Here is a 19,751-nt window from a genome sequence, read left to right on the forward strand (position 1 = left end):
ATGAAAAGCCCCATGAGGAAATTTATCCATGGCAGCTCATTATTACATGCAAACCTGCACAATGTGATCATTTCTTTCTTCCTCTCCCCTCTGCCTCCTGTAGCAGAACTAAATGTAATGGAATCGCCTCATGCTGTTTATTCACCTGTCACCCTTCACTCCAATATGAGCCACAAGAAAAGGAGCATGCTGCGGAGAGCAGTGAAACCTTGTGTTATTGTGCTCCATTGCTTATTATCAGCCTTCCTCCAGACGCTTTGGACCTCAACTCCCATTTGCTCCAGCTAGCATGAGCAATGGCCATGTACGTTGGGAGTTGTAATCCAAAACATCTGGAAGATACCAGGTCAGAGAAAGCTGCCTTAAATAGTCAACCCAGCTTATTTCTGGCATCACATCTGGCAGCACAGTATGACAGGAACGGGAGGGTGAGAAGCAAATTCAGTAAATTAAGGTCAATAGACAGGTTTCACTCCCCTTGCCAGATGCTCCTTCTTATGTAAAAAATAGGGGGGGCACCCCAATTTAATAAGTGAACAGGGATGGTTGCCCCTAAAAACCTTTTAAATATCTAAAAATTGACAAGATATCCTCCTTGCTTTTCATCTTCTTTTTTCTCAGCAAAACATATTCAGTTTCTTCAGCTGACCTGTTAAGATTTGCATTTCCTGGCCCTTTATTATCACTGAAAGCCTCATCTGAAACTTTTTCAACTTGTCAATCTCTTTACTGAACTGTGTGGCCCAAACTGAATATACTATTACAAATAAGGTCTGTGGAGCAAACCAATGCTATTATTTCCCAAGCATCTCAGCGGGAGGGGGGAGTATGATTTGTGACAAACTGCTCATATTTAAAACAACAACCATACACAGATGAAAACCAGCCTTGGGCTAAAGACTGATTAACCAGGCTTTGTTGCAGCAACCATAGAGCAGGAGTGAGCAGAAAGTATTCTGAACTTCAGCTCCTACCATGCCTGGGCATTGGCCATGCTGGCAGGGGCTTCTGAGAGGTGGTCCCAAATATCTGGAGATTTACCTTCTGCCCACCCTGACCTAGACACAGATGAAACTGACACCTCCAAGGAACATGATTTGGAAGTATAGCTTCCAAATCACGTGAGGTACTGGTTCCTCTCTATTCGGCCCTGGTTAGGCCTCATCTAGAGTATTGCGTCCAGTTCTGGGCTCCACAATTCAAGAAGGACGCAGACAAGCTGGAGCGTGTTCAGAAGAGGGCAACCAGGATGATCAGAGGTCTAGAAACAAAGCCCTATGAAGAGAGACTGAAAGAACTGGGCATGTTTAGCCTGGAGAAGAGAAGATTGAGGGGAGACATGATAGCACTCTTCAAATACTTAAAAGGTTGTCACACAGAGGAGGGCCAGGATTTCTTCTCGATCCTCCCAGAGTGCAGAACACAGAATAACAGGCTCAAGTTAAATGAAGCCAGATTCCGGCTGGACATCAGGAAAAACTTCCTGACTGTTAGAGCAGTGTGACGGTGGAATCAGCTACCTAGGGAGGTTGTGGGCTCTCCCACACTAGAGGCATTCAAGAGGCAGCTGGACAAGCATCTGTCAGGGATGCTTTAGGGTGGATTCCTGCATTGAGCAGGGGGTTGGACTCGATGGCCTTGTAGGCCCCTTCCAACTCTGCTATTCTATGATTCTATGATTCTATGAACTAAATCAAGCACAGTGGAGATGCCATACAGTGGCCCTGTTCAGAAGACACCTTAAACCATGGTTATTCAGTAACGCAAAAAGCGTTATTCACCATGGTTAAAGCCATGGTTTAAGATGTCTACTGAACATGGCCTGGCTTTCTGGCTTAACCACCATAGTTAAAGCTGTGTTTTAAGCCCAGTGGGGCTTTAAAGAATGTAGCAAGCTGCTTTAGACTAATTCAAGACCATTGGAAGCTTAGTATTGTCGACACTGACTGGCAGCTGTGGCTCTCCAGGGTTTTAGGCAAGAGTTTTCCTGCTCTACCTGGAGATGCCAAGGATTACATTTGGGACCTTCTGCATGCAAAGAAGGTGCTTTGCCTCTGAGCTACAGAAGAAAGCTAAAAGAAGAAGGGCACTCACTGAAGGGAACCCAGAACTGAGACAGATGTTCTATGACTCAGGCCACATACAAACGTATAACTGCATTCCCTAACTAACATAAATGTTTGAGACCATATAAGGGATGTATCAAAGAAAGGGTAATACCTGTGAGTCACATGATCAATGAGGTGCTGCTTGAACATGAAGCTCCACCTTTTAATTATCCCCAAAAGAGATGCTTTGAAGGGAGAGGCATCAACTTTCATCCAGCCATCAAATACATTGATGGGCTCCAAGTGACTCACTTCATCATAGATCTTCTCATAGGAGTCTATTTGCTCTTTGAACTGCTGCAATGTAGGAGGAGTCTCTGGGACACCATCCTCAGCATGGGCCTCTATTTCCTCTGCAATCAGGACGTGACTATACAACAGGAACTGGCGCATGAACTCTTTCCTGTCATCCACATACAGATAGGAGTAGTGGTCGAAGGAGCTGCGATAGTTACAACAAACTGACATCGTCTTCTGGATACGCTCCATCAGGTTGTGGCGCATGTCAGCAAGATCACCCATCTCCTCCATGTCAGCCTGGAGAGGTCGGAAACACAAGTTGATGCTAACTAACAGAACTAAAACCAAACAAACACATATCCAGATGCAGACCAAGAAAGTGGTTAACCAAGAGAAAGACCTGATAATGAGGGAAGGTGCTGTGGTCCGCGAGCCTGGGCACCAGAGAAGAGACACGGTATACATCGTTGACGAGAGCCTCAACTATATCATAGAAGCCATCACTAGCACCAGCATCCAAAGAAGGACGGAATATCATCTCAGGGACAGACAAATCCAGCTGCACTTTGAAGAGGGGAGCAAGGCCTGCCTTGGAATCTGCAAAACAAGAAAGGAGGTGACTGGATTTTAGACAATTCCCACCCGCCTCTCCAATGTGTGTACTTAATATATTAAGTGCAGACTGATGAGAGAAACATACTTCTTTACTTAAATGTCATATTTTTGCCTGCAGCAAAGTAAATCAAGATGCAGGGGCAGGTGAATTGCTTTTGCAGGCCACATCAGCTATTAGCTTTGTTCAATGACCACAGACTTTGTCCAGATTGAAGTATGAAGGTCCATCTTTCCCCCCATCCCCAATTCCACCATGTCTGCTCCAGTGTACATAATAGCAGCAGAACCCACCCACCCTAAGTTGAATGAAAAAGGAGCTGGATTAAGCAAGCAAAAGTTCACCTGTGTTTTCCAAAAGATACTTAAGTGAACATTCAATGACACTGAAGAATCCATCCAGGACAATCTCATCCACATGCTCTAAATAAGCTTTCCAAACTTCAGAAGCTGGATCTGCTGCAAAAAGTCTCAGGTTTTCCTATGCATAAAAGAAGTTGCAATTAAGAGGCAGGTGTTCTGGACATATCTCAGTGCTAGGAAAAGGTTTGAGAATCTCATCAGTGCAGAAGGCTGCGGCAAGAGGACAACTATGCATAACAGAGATCTTAACACATACAAACTAGGTCATAGAAGTCAATCAACACATAAACAGAGGGGTGGGTGGGTGTTTAAAAAAAGTCATTATTGTTACAGAGCAGAGGAGCAAAATAAACTCCTGGGAAATTCAATAAATACACTTTGAAGAATCTCAGGAAAAGGGAATTGGAGGGTAGTACACTGTCTGGGGAAGAATGATCTCAAAGAAAGCAACAAAAGCAGATAGCTTCACATTACTCTGTCAAAACAAACTTATTTGCTGCAACATGGCTTGTAGTGCAGTAAGACCACACCTGCAGTGTTGTGTACGACTCCAGCCACCACATTTCCAGAAGGACATTGACAGGTTAGAACAGGTCCAGAGGAGTTTAACAAAGATGACACAGGGAGTTGAGGACCTGCCCTATGAGGACAGGCTGAAAGAACTTGAGACTCAGAGGAGACATGTTAGCAGTTTTAGAAGAGATGGTTTAATTAGTTTTCCTGCACATTGCAGAGGGTTGGACTAGACGACCTTTGTGTTCACTTCCAACTCTACAATTCTATTATCTTATGGAGCTTTTGCAGCATGAGGGAGATAAGAACGTAGGAAGCTGCCTTATACTGAGACTGGCCATGGGTCCATTTAAGCATTGGTCCATGGTTTACTTTGACTGGGAGCAGCTCTCCAGGGTCGCAAGCAGAGCTCTTTCCCATCACAAGTTGCTTTATCCTTTAACTCTGGCCTAGCCAATAGTGAGGGATGCTGGGAGCTGCAGTCCAGCAACATCTGGAGGGCCACCTGTGGAGATGTTGGGGTTTGAGCCTGCATGCAAAGTTTGTGCTCCGCCATGGAATTAGGAGCACTCCAGATAAAACAGCTTATCCTCCTGCATCAAGAAATCCTTCATACACCTTATATATTTTATCTGTGATACCTGATCCAAACTCCTGCAAACGTAACTCTCAAGGGGAATTAACTGCTGACTTTGGCCAAGAGGGACAGTGAAAGTTGTGATGCTTTTGTTCAGCAGGAGAAAGGCCTTAAGGCCTTAAAGAGTTGGTGGGAGGTGAAGTTGGAGGCAGATGGAATGGATGCCGCTGCACTCTCAGGCCCTTTCTACACCTACGTATGTAGAGGGAGGGAGAGGGGGCAATCCTGGACTTACCTGCTTCTGGGATCGTCGCCCTCAGTCCACACGGGCCGTGCAACGTCCCAGGTGTTGCGCTCGTTGCAGAGGCCTTTTTTTTTTAAAGAGGAAGAGCTGGAGCACACTTGCACTCCAGCTAAAATTAAGGTTAAAAAAAAAAAGCCCCGACCTACTCCCTATCTCACCCCCAATGGTCCTGGACTCCCCCCATCCCAGCTCCTTCCCTCTGATGACCCCCGCAACTCGCGGGATGGAGGGAAGTAGCCGGGATGGGCGCCCACACCACCCACAGTCCTCAGGATCGTCCCAGGACTGCAGGTAAGACCGAGATAACTGAGGTGTCAGTTATCCCAGGGAAATGGAGGGATCATCCCTCCCTGCTCCCAGGATCCCCTGTGCATCATTTGGACGCACAGGGATGTTCCAGGGATGATCCCTGGAAAAACAGACGGTGTAGAAAGGGCCTCAGGCTACAAGTGTTACTGAACTGTCCAGCGGGTCAGTCTCTTTCCAGATGTTTCTACCCATTCAGGACAGAAAACCTGGGATCCTTCCAGAGCTTGCAACAGGTATGTAGTAGCCTGACTGTACTGCACATGACCTTCTACTGGGCTAGCTGCTGCTATTTCCCCCCCTAATATAAGCACTGGACACAATTTGTAAGGGTTGAGACATCTGGGGAACTGTAATTCTCCAATTGACTCTCACTGTTGTAAGATCTCAGACAGCAGATCTCAGGTACTCAAAGGGTATCAATGGCCATAGAGATCCCTGCACAATATGGCAGTGCTAAAGTGCCAACAGTGGCACAGCTTGCAGGAAATACTATGTGCAATGCCCAGGTAATATATCACCTTCTTTTCATATCCTCTTATAGAATCCCATGATGCATTTGTGACTGTAACCTAAGCAGTCTATTGAGCTGAGCAACATATTGTTCTCTATAGTCTAGAATGTCTCAAGAAGATGGTAAACCTTATTCATTGCACACACACAAAACAAACACCTATCTTCCAAGACACAGTGAAGCTATTCACATAACATGCTAACCCACACTCAATGGTTGAGTGTGGTTTGTTTTGTACTGTGAGTTGTTTGTTGAACCGTGGGGTACCATGTTGCCTGAACAGAGCCAGGGTGGCTTATTAACCATGCAGTGTGGGTTATTTTCTTGAACAAGCCACCTTGAGAACCTATGGTTTGATGTTGTGTTGTTCAGGGTAGTTAACAAGCCACACTGCATGGTTAACAAGCCATCCTGACTGTGTTCAGACAACACAATAACCCAACCTGCGAAAAACATACTGAATTCAGACAAAATTCTAACCTCTGGTTCAACAAACAACCCACAGTTCAAAACAACCCACAACTATTGATTGTGGCTTAGCATGTTGTGTGAAGAGCCTCTGCTGAACCTTTCTGTTTAATGAGTGAAGCATTATTTTTCCAATGTGACTTTTCACCACACATATTAAACCATTACACTACAACAAACACAGGCATGTCTAGTGAAAGCCACTACCCCGTTTCTGATTCACCATTACTCCTATGTTAATGCACGCAGATATAAATGCATGTTAAACTGACAACTTACCCAAGACATTCTTGTTGCATTACAGTAGAGTGGTTATTGGGCCTGTTCAGACAACACGCTAAGCCATGGTTAGGCCGCTAACACTTTTGCAGCAAATGGTTAGTGTGTTTACACAGAGGCTATGTAACCAGCATGTTTAGGAATGGTTCACACAACATGCTAAGCGATAATGTTTAGCTCAAAATGCTTAACCACCATGGTTTAGCATGTCGTCTAAATAGGTTCATTACAAGAGAATGCCCTGGCTTCATCCTACAACCAGGGAAAACTCAGACAGCCTCTTTGACATTGGCCACCTTTAATTAGTTTTGTCGTGCTGGGAAAGAAATATTTTAAGACTATTTCCATTTCCTAGCAGATCCCTCAGTATAACTTCCTTATGTCAACACACGCTACCTTGATTAGAAAATGAATTTTATGCCCCGAGTCCGTGATGAGTTGATGGTGTTTGTCCAGTCGATCATGTCGCTCATCTAAGTAAAGCAGAGATTCTTTTTTCCCATCTTTTCTTTCAAAAACTGGCAAGACCCAGGTTCTCATGATATTCTGAATTTCCTCAATGTTGTCTTTAGTTTTCTGGATTCTTTGCTCAAGATCTCGAACACTATCAACCACACGTGAAACACGATCCAAAAGACCTTCCAATGCCAGCAAAAATGGAGAAAAAGTTAAGAAGAGTCTAACATTGGGCCAACAACACACTAAGCCACAGTTAGGCCACTAACCCTTTTGCAGCAAATGGTTAGTGAGTGTGTTTAAACCGTGGTTATATAGCCACCATGGTTAAGAACATTTCACACAGTGTGCTAAGCCATAACGTTTAGCTCAAAATGCTTAACCACTGTGGCTTAGTGTATCATCTGAATAAGGGCAACGGCAACTTGTGGCCAATACACAGAATTTAAAAAGTACATTGATTTCTAATTTGTTATAAAAGATCCAGTTGGCATTCCCACATTCATTGCAGGGAAATTGTATGAATTGTATCCACTGAGATTCCTTCCGCATCCCCATTATTTTTGAAACGTTGAGATCTTGCCTACCTATACCATTCAAGCCACCCTAAAATGGATAAAGACTAGGAAGGTTTCCCATCCCCACAACAATACCTCATCATTTCTTCTTTGGAAACAGCTCATCTCTGATGCTGAAGTGACAACTGCCTGTTTAATGGAAAACTAATTACCTCCTATAAGAAGGTAATTTCCCTGACATTAAAGTTAGGCCATCCTTTCCCATTATGGTGGAATGAATGTAGCATCATAAGAACATAAAAAGAGCCCTTCTGGATCAGACCAAGGGCTCATCTACTCCACCACTCTGTTCACACAGCGGCCAACCAGCTGTTGACCAGGGACCAAGTAGGACACAGGTGCAACAGCACCCTCCCACCCATGTTTCCCAGCAACTGGTATATAGAGGCTTACTGCCTCTGATACTGGAGGTAGCACATAGCTGTCAGGACTAGTAGCCATTGACAGCCTTCTCCCGCAGGAATTTATCCAACCCCTTTTAAAGCCATCTAAATGATGGCTTTAATTATGGATGCTGGAGGAGATTAATGAAAATAAAAGGATTAAGGGGAAGTGGAGGGAAACAATTTTCCCATTTGGAAAAACCCTTATTCTGACTACACAAGAAAGAGGAGACTGTAAATGGACTGTTGGGATTTTTGAAGAAGACACAGCCTAGTTGAGGGACTAGGAATCTAAGCCTCAGAACTGATTCTGTGTGCTAACCAGTAGTTTTTTACTCTGGCCACATATTTCATGGAACCGATCCCAGAGGTGGATCTTACCTTCTGTTTTCCAGTTTAATATCTCTTCTGCCTCTTTCAGCTGAATATCAATCTCTTGCAACTGGCTCTGGACGAGGGGGTATTCCACCTCCAAGACTGTGCGCTGGATCTTGTTGTACCAAGTGACCATCAACTCCAGATTGGCTACCAGCTGTCGGAAGGACTCCCTGGAAGAATAGATTTCTGCTGCCGTCTCCGGAATACTCCCAACCTGAACTGGCCCAAGGTATCTCACTTCTCTTAGAACAGACACCAGCTGCAAAACAAGACATTCACACAAAATTTTGGATTTCCTTTTAAAAAATTATTTATTGCATTTCTAAACCACCCAACAGCCAAATCTCTGGGCAGTTCACAAAGGAATCTTATTGTTGTCAAGCATTTCCCAAATCTCAAAAAGAGAGGGGATGTTCATTAGAGACTATCCTTTGGAGTGCCAATCCACCAACGTGGGGCACCTCTGAAATCAGCTTTTGCTCTTTCTATGTCATCCAAGCTTTAATCTCACATAGGCATATCTGAGTTAACAGGATATGAAGAAGGGTTTTGCGCTTATCAACAGGTACTGGCCTCCATGTTCTGAGTTAGAATGCTTCTGAATACCGATGATGGACACAATCAATGGGGAACAGTTACTGCCTTCATGACCTGCTTGTGAGCTTCAAAGAGGCATCTAACTATCTACTGCTGAAAACATGATACTGGGGCATTTAGGCTAATCCAGCAATGCTCTTCTTATATCCTTATGGGCTTATCTCCCAAATGCATCAAAATGACTCACCTTGGATGTCTGGGTTCTTAATTATTTAATAAAAGAGTAAATCTCAGCTCTGCCCTGCAAAACCTCCATCTTTCCAACAGATGCAGTGCTGTGGATTTAAGATTTGCCTCCTGTAGAGGGCAGGTGTTGCTACTTCTCACTTTGCAAGAAAATCCCTGAGCCTGGCTAGGCTGATTTAAAGGAGAAGAAGCCTCCAGGGAGGTGAGGGACATTCTTTCATTTTACCTGAGGGTCAAAATTGACAGCAATCAGTTTACTCTCCAAGTCCCGTTGGATAAGTGACCGAGTTAGATTATACTGCGATTTTTCAGACACAGTCTGGATCCACTCCTTATAAAGCTTCTCTTGGTACCTGCCAGAAAACCACAAGCACCAGGTAAACTGTCAAACAACTACCCAAACCTCTTTACTGGAATAGATTTCCTAGTTATATTCAGAGCTGAAGTTAAGACATTGGTGGGTGCCAAAGGCAGCACAGCCAGGGATTCTTGCAGCCCTATTCTCATGGAGATAATAGCTGGAGCATCTTTCCCTACTCCAGAGAAACAGGTGCAGGTCTTTCCCCAAAACAGAGGCATTCCCCAACCTACCCCGTGGGGTTACCCCACAATTGATTATATTGTATATGTCTGATTAGTATAGGGTGACCATATGAAAAGGACAGGGCTCCTGTATCTTTAACAGTAATGTAGAAAAGGGAATTGCAGCAGGTGTCAATTGAAGGTGAAATTCCCTCTTCATCACAACAGTTAAAGCTACACTAGTAGCTATAGTAGAGTGACCAGATACAAAAGAGGGCAGGGCTTCTGCAGCTTTAACTGTGTTGATGAAGAGAGAGTTTCACCCTCTTCAATTGACACCTGCTGAAATTCCCTTTTCTACATTACAGTTAAAGGTACAGGAGCCCTGTCCTCCTTTTCATATGGTCACCCTAGATTAGTATGTCTGGTAAGTAGGGAATGTTAGAACTGAGTGGGTGTGGTTTATGATGTAATAGATTGTGGGGGGGAAGAGGAGTATATAAGGAGTGTGTTGGGAGTTATGGAGGGGAGTGTTTTTAGGTTTTGCTTTCTTGTGGTTTTTATTTGTAAAGTAAGAAGAGTTTAGATTCTAGGGACAGGATTGGTGTAAAGAGAGAGAGGTGGTTTGTGTGTGGAGGGTTTAGAATAGGCAGGATTGAAAGTATAATGTTTTTATTTAAAGTCTTTAAATAACAATAAACTTTTTATTATTTTGTTAGCTGCCAAATACCACATGTCAGCTTGGCATTATTTACCTGCCTTACAGTTATTAAACACCCACCCCATATTATACCCTCAGTATATTTAGAGCAGATCCTGTATTAAACCTGTTTCCCTCATAATTAACCCTCCCTCAGGTTTTCAAGTGGTGGTGCTTGGCCGGAGACCAGTTTATGCAACAGGCCTAGTATAAGGCTTTGTTACGTCACACACCCATCCCTCAGAAAATTCAGAGGTGGCTGCTCGATCACCTTTTCAGCAATTCTGCAATTGTAACATGGCAAACATGGGCTGAGTTGCGAAATAGGCTGTGTGATGAAGTAATCACATGTCTGTTTCACTGCATGCAATACTGGGCCTGGGTCTATTCAAGCCACATATTCACCGCACCAATTTTGGGTTTGAGGTCCAGTTCCTATGTTAACTTGGTTACCATATAGCTGCAGCTGGAGACAAGAACCATGTGGGAGTGGCTCTATTTGGTTACCCGCTGGTTGGAAGCAGCACCTGTGTGAGCTTGGTTGAGCTTTACCTCACAATCGAAGCTGACCGAAATCGAGGGGCAGCTAAGGTGGCACTGCGTCACCTAAGTAGCTAACTATGTAGAGCAGCCCCAATAAGGCATGAGCCCATGCTGCCAGGACAAAGTAGGCCTGAATAATCTTCAAGTACAGGTATGCCAAAAATCCAGGAGTTTTCAACAAACCTGTCTGACTTATTTATAAAGCTTCACACATTACAGTTTTTGATTTAACATGGAAAAGAGCCTTCAATGGTGTCAGTGAAGCCCTTTCTGAGCATGGAAATTGCACCCCAGAAACAGACACCAACTATTTCACCTCACAGGCAGACATTTCTTAATTTTTCCGAGAAATACCATTTTTCTCATATGTAGACTAAAGTGTTTAGATTAATTAACGGAACATTTAGGGTTCCATGAAGGTGGCTGGATAGCTCCATTGCTTTAGTTACTGGATAAGGCCAAGCCTGAGTTGAGGGTGCACAGTAGCTGCTCCAACAAGCATAAAGGTACAACACACATACAACTGTAGAGCCCTACAATAATGGGCCAAAAAATCAGCACACAAACAAGGGAGCTATGATAACTGCATTAACTGGAGAGCAAATTGCCATGTTTCAGCTATTTGTGCAGTTTCAGAAATACGCACGCTGCCACAAGATCCCCTTTGCCCTCTTCTGAAACAGAAATGTATTACTATGCTGACATCCTGTTGCGCATAAAATCTTTCCAAAATACTGAATGCCACCAACACATGCAAGTGAGGGAAACAACACATTTAGACTAAATTAATCCAACGACATCTGTTAGCCACACATTGCCTGAAATCATTAAAGCTACAGAGCAACAATAGACAAAACCTGTCTTAGCAATAACTAAGATTCTCTTAAACCACATCCTAAGGCAGGAAGAGGGAAGATCTAGCCCATGGATATTCCCCATACAGCCCATGGCCCTCTCCCCCAGTGCCCTGCCCAGCCTCTGCCCCTGGAGAGGGGGGGGGCGCCAGGTTGGCGCTGCAAGGGGGGGCGCCAGGTTGGCGCTGCATCCCTGGAAAACCTCGTGCTCTCCCTCCCCCCAAGGGTGGCATTGGGTAATCCCAATGCCAAAGAATGAGTGAAGGGTTTCTGGGTGCCTGCCCAGAAACTGTAGCTGCCCCCACTCTCTTCCTGGTGGAAGGGGACCAGCTGCTGGGACTCCACAGTGAGGCTTTGCAGCTGTCTAGATGTCGTCTTGGACATCCTCGCCTCACTCCAGAGAAAAAAGCCAGGGTAAGTCCTTGACTTTTTTTCTCCACAGCTTCAGCAAAAAGCCCTGGGGTGGGTGCACAGTTGTAGCGGCATCAGATAAACATGCATCCATCCCGGGGCTTTCCCAGTGTTTAGACAGCCCCCCAGGAGAGGAATCCCTGCTAACAGTGGGGAATCCCTTGTGTCCCACTTGACCTTCTAATTGAGAGGGGAATCCGAGATAACAATGGGGATTCCTCTCCCCGCCAGAAAAGCATTTCCTCTGTGCACAAAGAGGTAGGGAGAGACGGCCTATCCATGGAGGAAAAAGCAGCTTCCTTTGTGCACAAAGCAGGCAGGAAGCGATCCCTGCCTGCCGCTGCACAGAGGAAAAAGGCATTTTCTCCATGCACAGTGATGCACATCCATGCCTTTCTCTGCAAATAGAAATGGTAGTATGATGTCAGGAGGCGGGGCTTCAAGGGAGGGACCGCCCCTGATGTCACCTGGCCCCCAAGGAGTGTGCAGGAGAGCAATGCAGCTCCCGAGGGGGGGGGGGCTAAAAAGTTCCCCACCCGTGTCCTAAGAAAACAGACTTACTTTTCTAGCAACTGCATCAAATCTTCATACTTTTGCACCATTCTTTTGCCTTCAGCAGAGTCCAGGCAACTGTCAATAGGACACATCAGAATAACAATTATGACTTGAAAGTATGGCAGACGGTCTCTCTTGTTTTAGCTAGTTTCTAAGTGTTCATGTCACATGCTTGCTCTTTTCTAGTCTGAAAACCATGCAGTGCCAAACTGTATACATCTACCTTTCCTGTCAAATATGTTTCTGCCTGACAGCCAAACTACATGTGATCTTAATCACATAGAGAAAAGCTTGCAGTCAAGGACCGGGTGACATTGGGTCGCGAGGTGGAGCTCTTGCCATCAGCACTTCATCTGGGGAGCCAGCTTCGCTTGTCCTTCACCTTCTCCACGAAAGAAAGGTGAAAGATGAGCAAAGCGCACTTGGTTGGCATTTGCAGAAGCTCCTATAAGTGCTGGCCAAGCATGCGGCCAGTTCACTCATGCTCCTCCTTCCCTGCGTGCAAAATGAGAAGCGGGTGTGAAGAGCACTCAGCCAGTGTTTGCTTGCAGGAACTCCTGCAAATGCTGACTGAGTGCACAGCATTTAGCCCCTTGCTGTCCCTCCCAAATGAAGGGGGGAGTAAAGGAATCCCTTTGTTATCTCTGATTGGAAATGACAAGGGAATTCCTGTCCTTGCTTCTTCCCAAAGCCTCCAAGTCAGGGGGCGGAGTGTAGAGCAGGGAGTCCAAGCCTTCAGAGGCTGGAGGTTCCCCATTCCTGCTCTAGGCACTGAAACTGATCAGGTCTGGACCTAAGGACCTAACCGGCACTCTGATGGTAAAATGCCTGGGAATTCCAAGTATGCTGTGCTGATTTTCTCGGAGAAAGGGCAGGACACATAGACGTACTCGCTAGGATTACCGATGTCAGAACATAACTTTTCAAGGTTATGGAGACCATTGTTTCATTCTCTTATTTTAGCCCCAACGTCTCTATAATACCACAAATGAGGCAATACACTGATTCAGAGGAAGCAATGAAAAAAAGTGCTGCACGGTGGCTTGGAAGGAATAAAGAGACTCACAGCTGGGTGAGGTGCCTGAAGTTACTAAATGGAATCTGGATCCTGTCTTTTAGTTCCCGAGCCCAGCGAACTCCTCCGGCCACCAGCGGCATATTCCTGTGGACTGGTGAGTAACCTGAGAAAAACAAGCTCAACTTCAAGTGGGAACTGCAAGCCGGTGTACTGCTAAAAACTGCATCAAGATTGCCTCAACATCAGAGTAGTAGTACAGAACAGCCAATTATAAATGTGCAAAATAATAGCCATCTTGGACCATGCCAATTCAGTCTGCAGGGAAATCATATCTTTGAACGTTCCCACATGGTGCACCTAAACATCACTGTTCATAGAAAGCTTGTTGGGAGGAAGGGATTTAGCCTAGACTCCTTGATGTGCCAGCTGTTTGTCCACAAAGGTTTTCATAGTATCACAGAGTTAGAAGGGACATTGGAGATCATCTAGTCCAACCCCCTGCTCAATGCAGGGTGCAGCTGAAGTATCCCAGGATGGTTTTTCACATGAGGAAATACAAAATGGGCTCAGAAGAGAAGTCCATCTAATCACCAACAGTCTCCAGCAGGACATTATAACCAGGACTAAAACACAGAGAGAAGGTTATTAGGGGTTTAATCTCCTTCCCACTCCATAGAGGGACACGGGGACAAGGTAAGCAGTAATCTATATGATGAATAGTAGTGAACAGTCCTGAACAGTTGTGAATAGTAGTGAACAGTCATGGATGCTCCTCCCAACTGTAATGAGTGTCCCTTTCCTTTGAATAAAGTAATAACTATGCAACTCAGAGAGGCTTCAAAAGGTGTATTATTCTAAGGGTGTGGTGCTATCTGTTTCCCTGGTTCTGGAGGGCAATAGCTTCACATGCAAAAAGGTCTCTGATGCAATCGTGGACAATTTCAGGTTGAGGAAAATGCCTGTCTAAAACCCTGGAAAGCCGGTCCCAGTCAGTGTAAATCAGCTTCCCCAGCCTGGTGGCCCCCAGATGATTTGGTCTTTAACTCCCATCAGCCCTTGCCAGCATGGTTAATAGTCAGGAATTCTGGGAGTTATAGTCTCAAACATTTGAAGGGCCCTAGGTTGGGAATGGCTGGTATAGACAAGACTGAGATCAATAGACCGACAGCAGCACTCAATATAGGACAACTTCCTGTGTCTATGAACCTAACAGCTAGCTGGGCCATGTACAGGAGCCCCAAGGGAGCTTCTGTGTCAACAATGGCCTGGCTCAGACTGAAAGCTTATGTAGGAGCTGGAGGTTCCCAGTCCCACCCCTTCCTGGCTCTCAGCCAGGTACCTCAAAGGCTTTCCTCTCCTCCCAAGTAATCTCATATCAGGAGTAGCTTTGTGCCACTACCCAAGTACTTGCCAATAGCCCTGAAGCTCGTGCTTGGCTGCTGCTTCCTCTGTTTCTGTAGCCCTGGGGGTGATGGGGGGGGGGGTGGAGTAGAGTGCTGGCTGGGAGCCCAGGCAACCAGTTTGGAGAGCTCTGATTCTGTAGCTGGAATATTGGGATTCGAAGGCAGGAGAACAGAGACACATTTCCCAAACAATTCTTTGTAAGATCATTTAGCTTGCTATTAGAAATACAATGGTTGCATTACAGCTGGCAGAAGAGCCTTCATTGCAACATGTTTAGTGACTTTTACAGCTTCATCCTACACATGCTGATTCAGAGCCAAACTGCCCATTATGATATTCATGCTTATTTTGGGTGGGGGGAAGCAGCCTTAAGGCCTTGAAGTGGAATACACTCCTAATCCAGATGGGGACCTGTTTCCCCCTGAAAAAAATTCTCCTGCAGCTATTGGTCCCCAGAGGTGCTGTTTACTGTAGACAGCACCTTCGAGGGCAATTAGCAACCAAAGAGGGGGCGATTTTCAGCAGGAAACTAGCATAGGAACCCATTTTACACTAGGAGCCTGTTACAGATTGGGGGCCCACAGCTGCTTTGTCTTCAGGATAAAAGCGGCCAGTTAAAGGACACTTTTGGCCTAAACAATGGAGAGCTCCAATAGCCTTCTTCCTATCTTACATCCATCCAAAGCTTTGCTGGGCTGTGCCAGCAAGGTGAGAGGAGCAACAGAAAGAAGTTGTTTTTGCCTCTCTATCCTCTGTTTGAGCATTTTACATTAGATGAGCCTCTTAGCCTGTCTAAATTGCTCGCTTTGCTGGTGTGAGGAACTGGGGGGAGGGGGCTGAGAAGCTGTTGGATCCAACACACCCATTTCCTTCCTTAGGTGGGAATTTTAACCTTGGGAGTGGGAGCCACCGTGCAGTGGCTGGGCAGGGCTTCGGAGTGGATGGGAGGGGAAATCAAGTCAGATCTCCTCCTCCAAGGTTGCACCTGGCCTCAGAGGGGCAGATCCGCTGCTTCCTATAGCCCCTCAGACCCTCTCTAGGGGACATAGGATTGCTCTCTTAATACAACCTGATAAAGTTGATAGTTGTTCAGGAAACACATGTAATGTTGAAGTATCGTGATGGAACTGGACTTCACAACTAGTTAGTAGGAAATAATAATTAGCTATCAAGGCCAACCAGAATTTGTAGACCTCAGAGTGGGTCATTGGACAGTTATCATTCTTAGCAAAAAACAGTCTCTAAACTAATCCCCCCCACCCCCCGGTGCTCAACTGTCTTGCCCTGACCTCTCTTCTCTACAACAAAAATGTGAGAGTTGGTTGAACAAGCTTGGTACTCCACAGCCCTCCTCCCAAAATGTGTCTGGGAACAAGCACTCACTCCAACCCCACTGAATGACGTGATATGGTAATAATGCACACTATTTTGTAGCTGGCACACCAATTTCTTATACTTATGTGTTGATCTAAAGGGAAAAGCTATGCTACATAAGTTAAGGATTTGTAATGTTATTGATGACCTTTTAAAAAATCAAACAAACCGCATAACATCATTATTATCCTTTTTAAAGGCGTTTTGTTAACTGAGTATTAGGCCATTTTGGAGTTACTAACATGTACCTAGTTCCATCTCCTCCTGAATATGTTTCAGGTAGATCAGTTTAGCATCATCCAGATCTCTGTCGAACATGGTAATGAGAAGATGATATTTAGCATAGACATCTGTTGCTATCAATGGCCGTTCCAACAGGCTCCCAAATAAGTCTATCAGCTACCACACAGAAAGAAATGGGAAACATCTGTGATTTTACGTACATGCCATGGTACATGTAGACCAGCAACCCCTTTCTTCACCCACATATCTCCCTCAATAACCCAACTATGAAGCAATTTGTATTATAAAATTACAAACACGTTTTAATCATTGCAGTCAGTCAACAACATCCATTGATAAAATTATTCCAAGGCATTTAGTTTTCAAAAGAAAGAAATGGCTCCATTCTGGCATTATTTCCCCAAATTAATCAGCCTTATACATCCCTTAGCTCCCCTCTCCTACCATGCTTCCACACGGAGGGCTCCTAATGCCAGCATTGAAAGGGCATTGAGCAGCTGTTCCATCTTTTTTTCCCTTAGCATTATTTTTCTGGTAGGAAAAAAATACATTAAAAACATTGGGAAAATGCAGGAGGGCTTCCAATTGGAAGTTGATGATGTCTGGACCTCCCATAAAATTCTGTGATTGAGACAATGTGATTGCACAGCAAAAGCCTTAACCGGAAGCACCCTTGGTCTTTAATACTTCCCTTTTTTCCCCAGCTAGTTGTTCCATATTTCCTCCTTCACCCATTCTTGACCAAGCCTTTCAAAGCTTCTCTACATGAGCGATTTATTGCACACTCATGATTGGCCACTCACAGAAGTTTGCAGGTCCTACAGGATGTGTCTCACACTTTCCACCCCCATAATCTCGCTTTTAAAAAGAATGGAGATAATTTATTTATTTTTATTTATTTATTGCATTTATATCCCACCTTTTTTCCTTCAAGGAACCCAAGGTGGCCTATATAATCCTCCTCCTCTCCATGTTATCCTCACAACAACAACCCTGTGAGGTGGGTTGGGCTGAGAGTCTGTGACTGGCCCAAAGTCACCCAGTGAGTTTCCATGGCTGAGTGGGGACTAGAACCCAGGATTTCCTGACTCCCAGTCCAACACTTTAGCCACTACACCACACTGGCTCTCACTAATGCAGTAATTAAAATTATTATGTGATATTTGAAGTGTGTAAAGCTGGCATTGCACTATAATACAACCAGTAGATGGTGCTATTTCATTGAACACACAGAGCATTGCCGAGAGGGGAAGTTTTCCATTCCAAAATCAGATGGTTATAGTCTAAAGGAGCCTGGTGTAAACCCGGAAAGACTCCGGAAGAAGAAAGCTTAGTAAGGATGCAGGGGTGGGGGTCCTTAATGTAAATATACCTTCAGTCTCCCTGTTGGTGGCAATAAAAGAATCTGGGACAGGGAAGGGAGACAGAGAAGGGAAGGGAGGAAATCCCTATTCACTGAGATACAGCCATCTGGGTTTGCAATGCAACCTGTTTGGAATTTCCCTCACCAGATAAAACTGGGGCTGCAACCCATTTTATCACAATCACTGGCAAAGAAATCCAACCCAAAAGGTGGGTTCAGATTCCAAAATCAATTGTCTCTCCTTCCCTTTGTAAGGAAGGCCTTGGAAAAACTTTTAGACAGGAAAGCACCAGCAAGTATGCCCAGGCACTGTATGCATCATGAGCTGGAAGCTCTCAGTGGGATTAACATTTACCCAAAGTACTTCCAGATGAGGCTTTTATGGCACCATTGCCTACCTCACTCACAGAATTTTACAGAGAGGGTCTAGATATCATTGCCTTCCATTTGCAACCCTGCCATGCTTTCTTACTGCTTCTTCCATCTGTCTTCTTACTGCAGAAAATTCATTAAGGAGGAAAAGATGGAATAGCTGCAAAATGCCTTCTGATGGGTAGCACGAAAAACCCTCTATGTGGAAACACCCACAGATATTTGTTTTTATGTTTATATTCCTCCTTGCAATCCACCCAGGCCTCAAGACAGCTCTCCGGATAAAGGCCACAAGCCTTGTTACCCTGCTTGCCCTCACATTATGCAGGGAACACTTCACACATCATAAATTCTTCAATGGAAGTTATTTCACTGAGGTCTTCAGATAGCATGCTCCTGGTATTTCCACATGGACCTATGGTCCAGCTGGAACCGAACTGAGGAAGAGCCTTCATTGTGGTGGCTCCCTTTCTGTGGAACTCCCTACCTCTGGAGATCAGGAAGGCACCAATATTGTGCTGTTTTCAGTGCCTGCTGAAAGCACCTTTATTTCGAGAAGCCTCCCTTGATTGACCACCCATGGTTTTTATTGGTATTCTGGTTCTGGTTTTTTTTAGTTTTTTAATGGTGTTTTACTCTTTTTATCTTTTGAAGTGTTCACCACTTCAAAAACTGTTCAGATGTGGAGCAATATATAAATGTTGTAAATAAGTAAATAAATACTATTTTTCAGAAGGAAACTGTACCCATTCTGCATATAGATCATCATTTCACATCAATCAATCACCAAGTGTTTGAAAGCCACAACATGTGTGTAGGAAATGCATGCAATTTCTGGCATGAAGCTGAAGTATTTATAGGATTTTTGTAGCTTCTTTCTGTATAGCCTACACTGAAATTTGATCCCCTCAAGGCCTAAAGGTTATCATTCAAGACAAAGGCCCATTCACACAGTAAAAGATATACAACTGCCTAAGACATTTAACTGCACCAGGTTAAAATATACTCCTTCAAGGCATTTATAAAAGGGAAAAGCTTTATATATAGGAGAATGGGGCAGAGTTGTAACATAACAAATAACACACCTTGAATGCATGCTCCATGCTTGCTGCATCATCAAATGCCTGGCCAAAAATGGTCCCCAGCCTTCGATCCATATCTTCCACTTTTCCCTTAAAATCGTACACATCATTTTCAAACTCCTAAAGGAACCAAGCAAACAACCACATCACTCAATGTCACAACTGATTCAGCAGACCCTTGAAACTATGCTCTCTGAACACCAGACCCCTCAACATCAGCTCTTAAAATCCTCTACTGGCAGAAACATAGAGCAAGAACACAAGATTAGCTCTCCTACCATGTTGGCCACATCCAGGCAGTCATATGTACGATCGGAAAATACTTTATACACCTCTTGGAATTCTTCGTGCATGCTCAGGACTTGTTGACTCAGAGATTTCCCTTTTATACCACTAAATTCCAGTTTCTCCAGCTTCTCCATGTCCAAAACAGTCATTAGAAGATCCT

At 44.6% G+C, this 19,751-nt stretch overlaps 1 protein-coding gene across 1 annotated transcript in view; it reads right to left on the minus strand.

Moving 5' to 3' along the window:
* The window catches only part of DNAH9 (dynein axonemal heavy chain 9), a 213,083-nt gene extending 193,729 nt beyond the window's left edge, over positions 1-19,354 (minus strand). The window contains exons 1-10 of the mRNA XM_063120447.1: positions 19,307-19,354; positions 16,492-16,642; positions 13,514-13,628; positions 12,454-12,522; positions 9,089-9,215; positions 8,083-8,338; positions 6,681-6,922; positions 3,306-3,441; positions 2,749-2,945; positions 2,221-2,645 (exon numbers count right to left, since the gene is read on the minus strand). Of these exons, the coding sequence (XP_062976517.1) occupies positions 2,221-2,645; positions 2,749-2,945; positions 3,306-3,441; positions 6,681-6,922; positions 8,083-8,338; positions 9,089-9,215; positions 12,454-12,522; positions 13,514-13,628; positions 16,492-16,642; positions 19,307-19,324 (1,736 nt within the window). The 5' untranslated portion in view covers positions 19,325-19,354. The remainder of the gene's footprint in view (positions 1-2,220; positions 2,646-2,748; positions 2,946-3,305; positions 3,442-6,680; positions 6,923-8,082; positions 8,339-9,088; positions 9,216-12,453; positions 12,523-13,513; positions 13,629-16,491; positions 16,643-19,306) is intronic.
* Between the last annotated feature and the right edge of the window lie 397 nt (positions 19,355-19,751).

This window comes from Elgaria multicarinata, chromosome 3, assembly GCF_023053635.1.
Source record: "Elgaria multicarinata webbii isolate HBS135686 ecotype San Diego chromosome 3, rElgMul1.1.pri, whole genome shotgun sequence".
Classification (NCBI taxonomy): domain Eukaryota; kingdom Metazoa; phylum Chordata; class Lepidosauria; order Squamata; family Anguidae; genus Elgaria; species Elgaria multicarinata.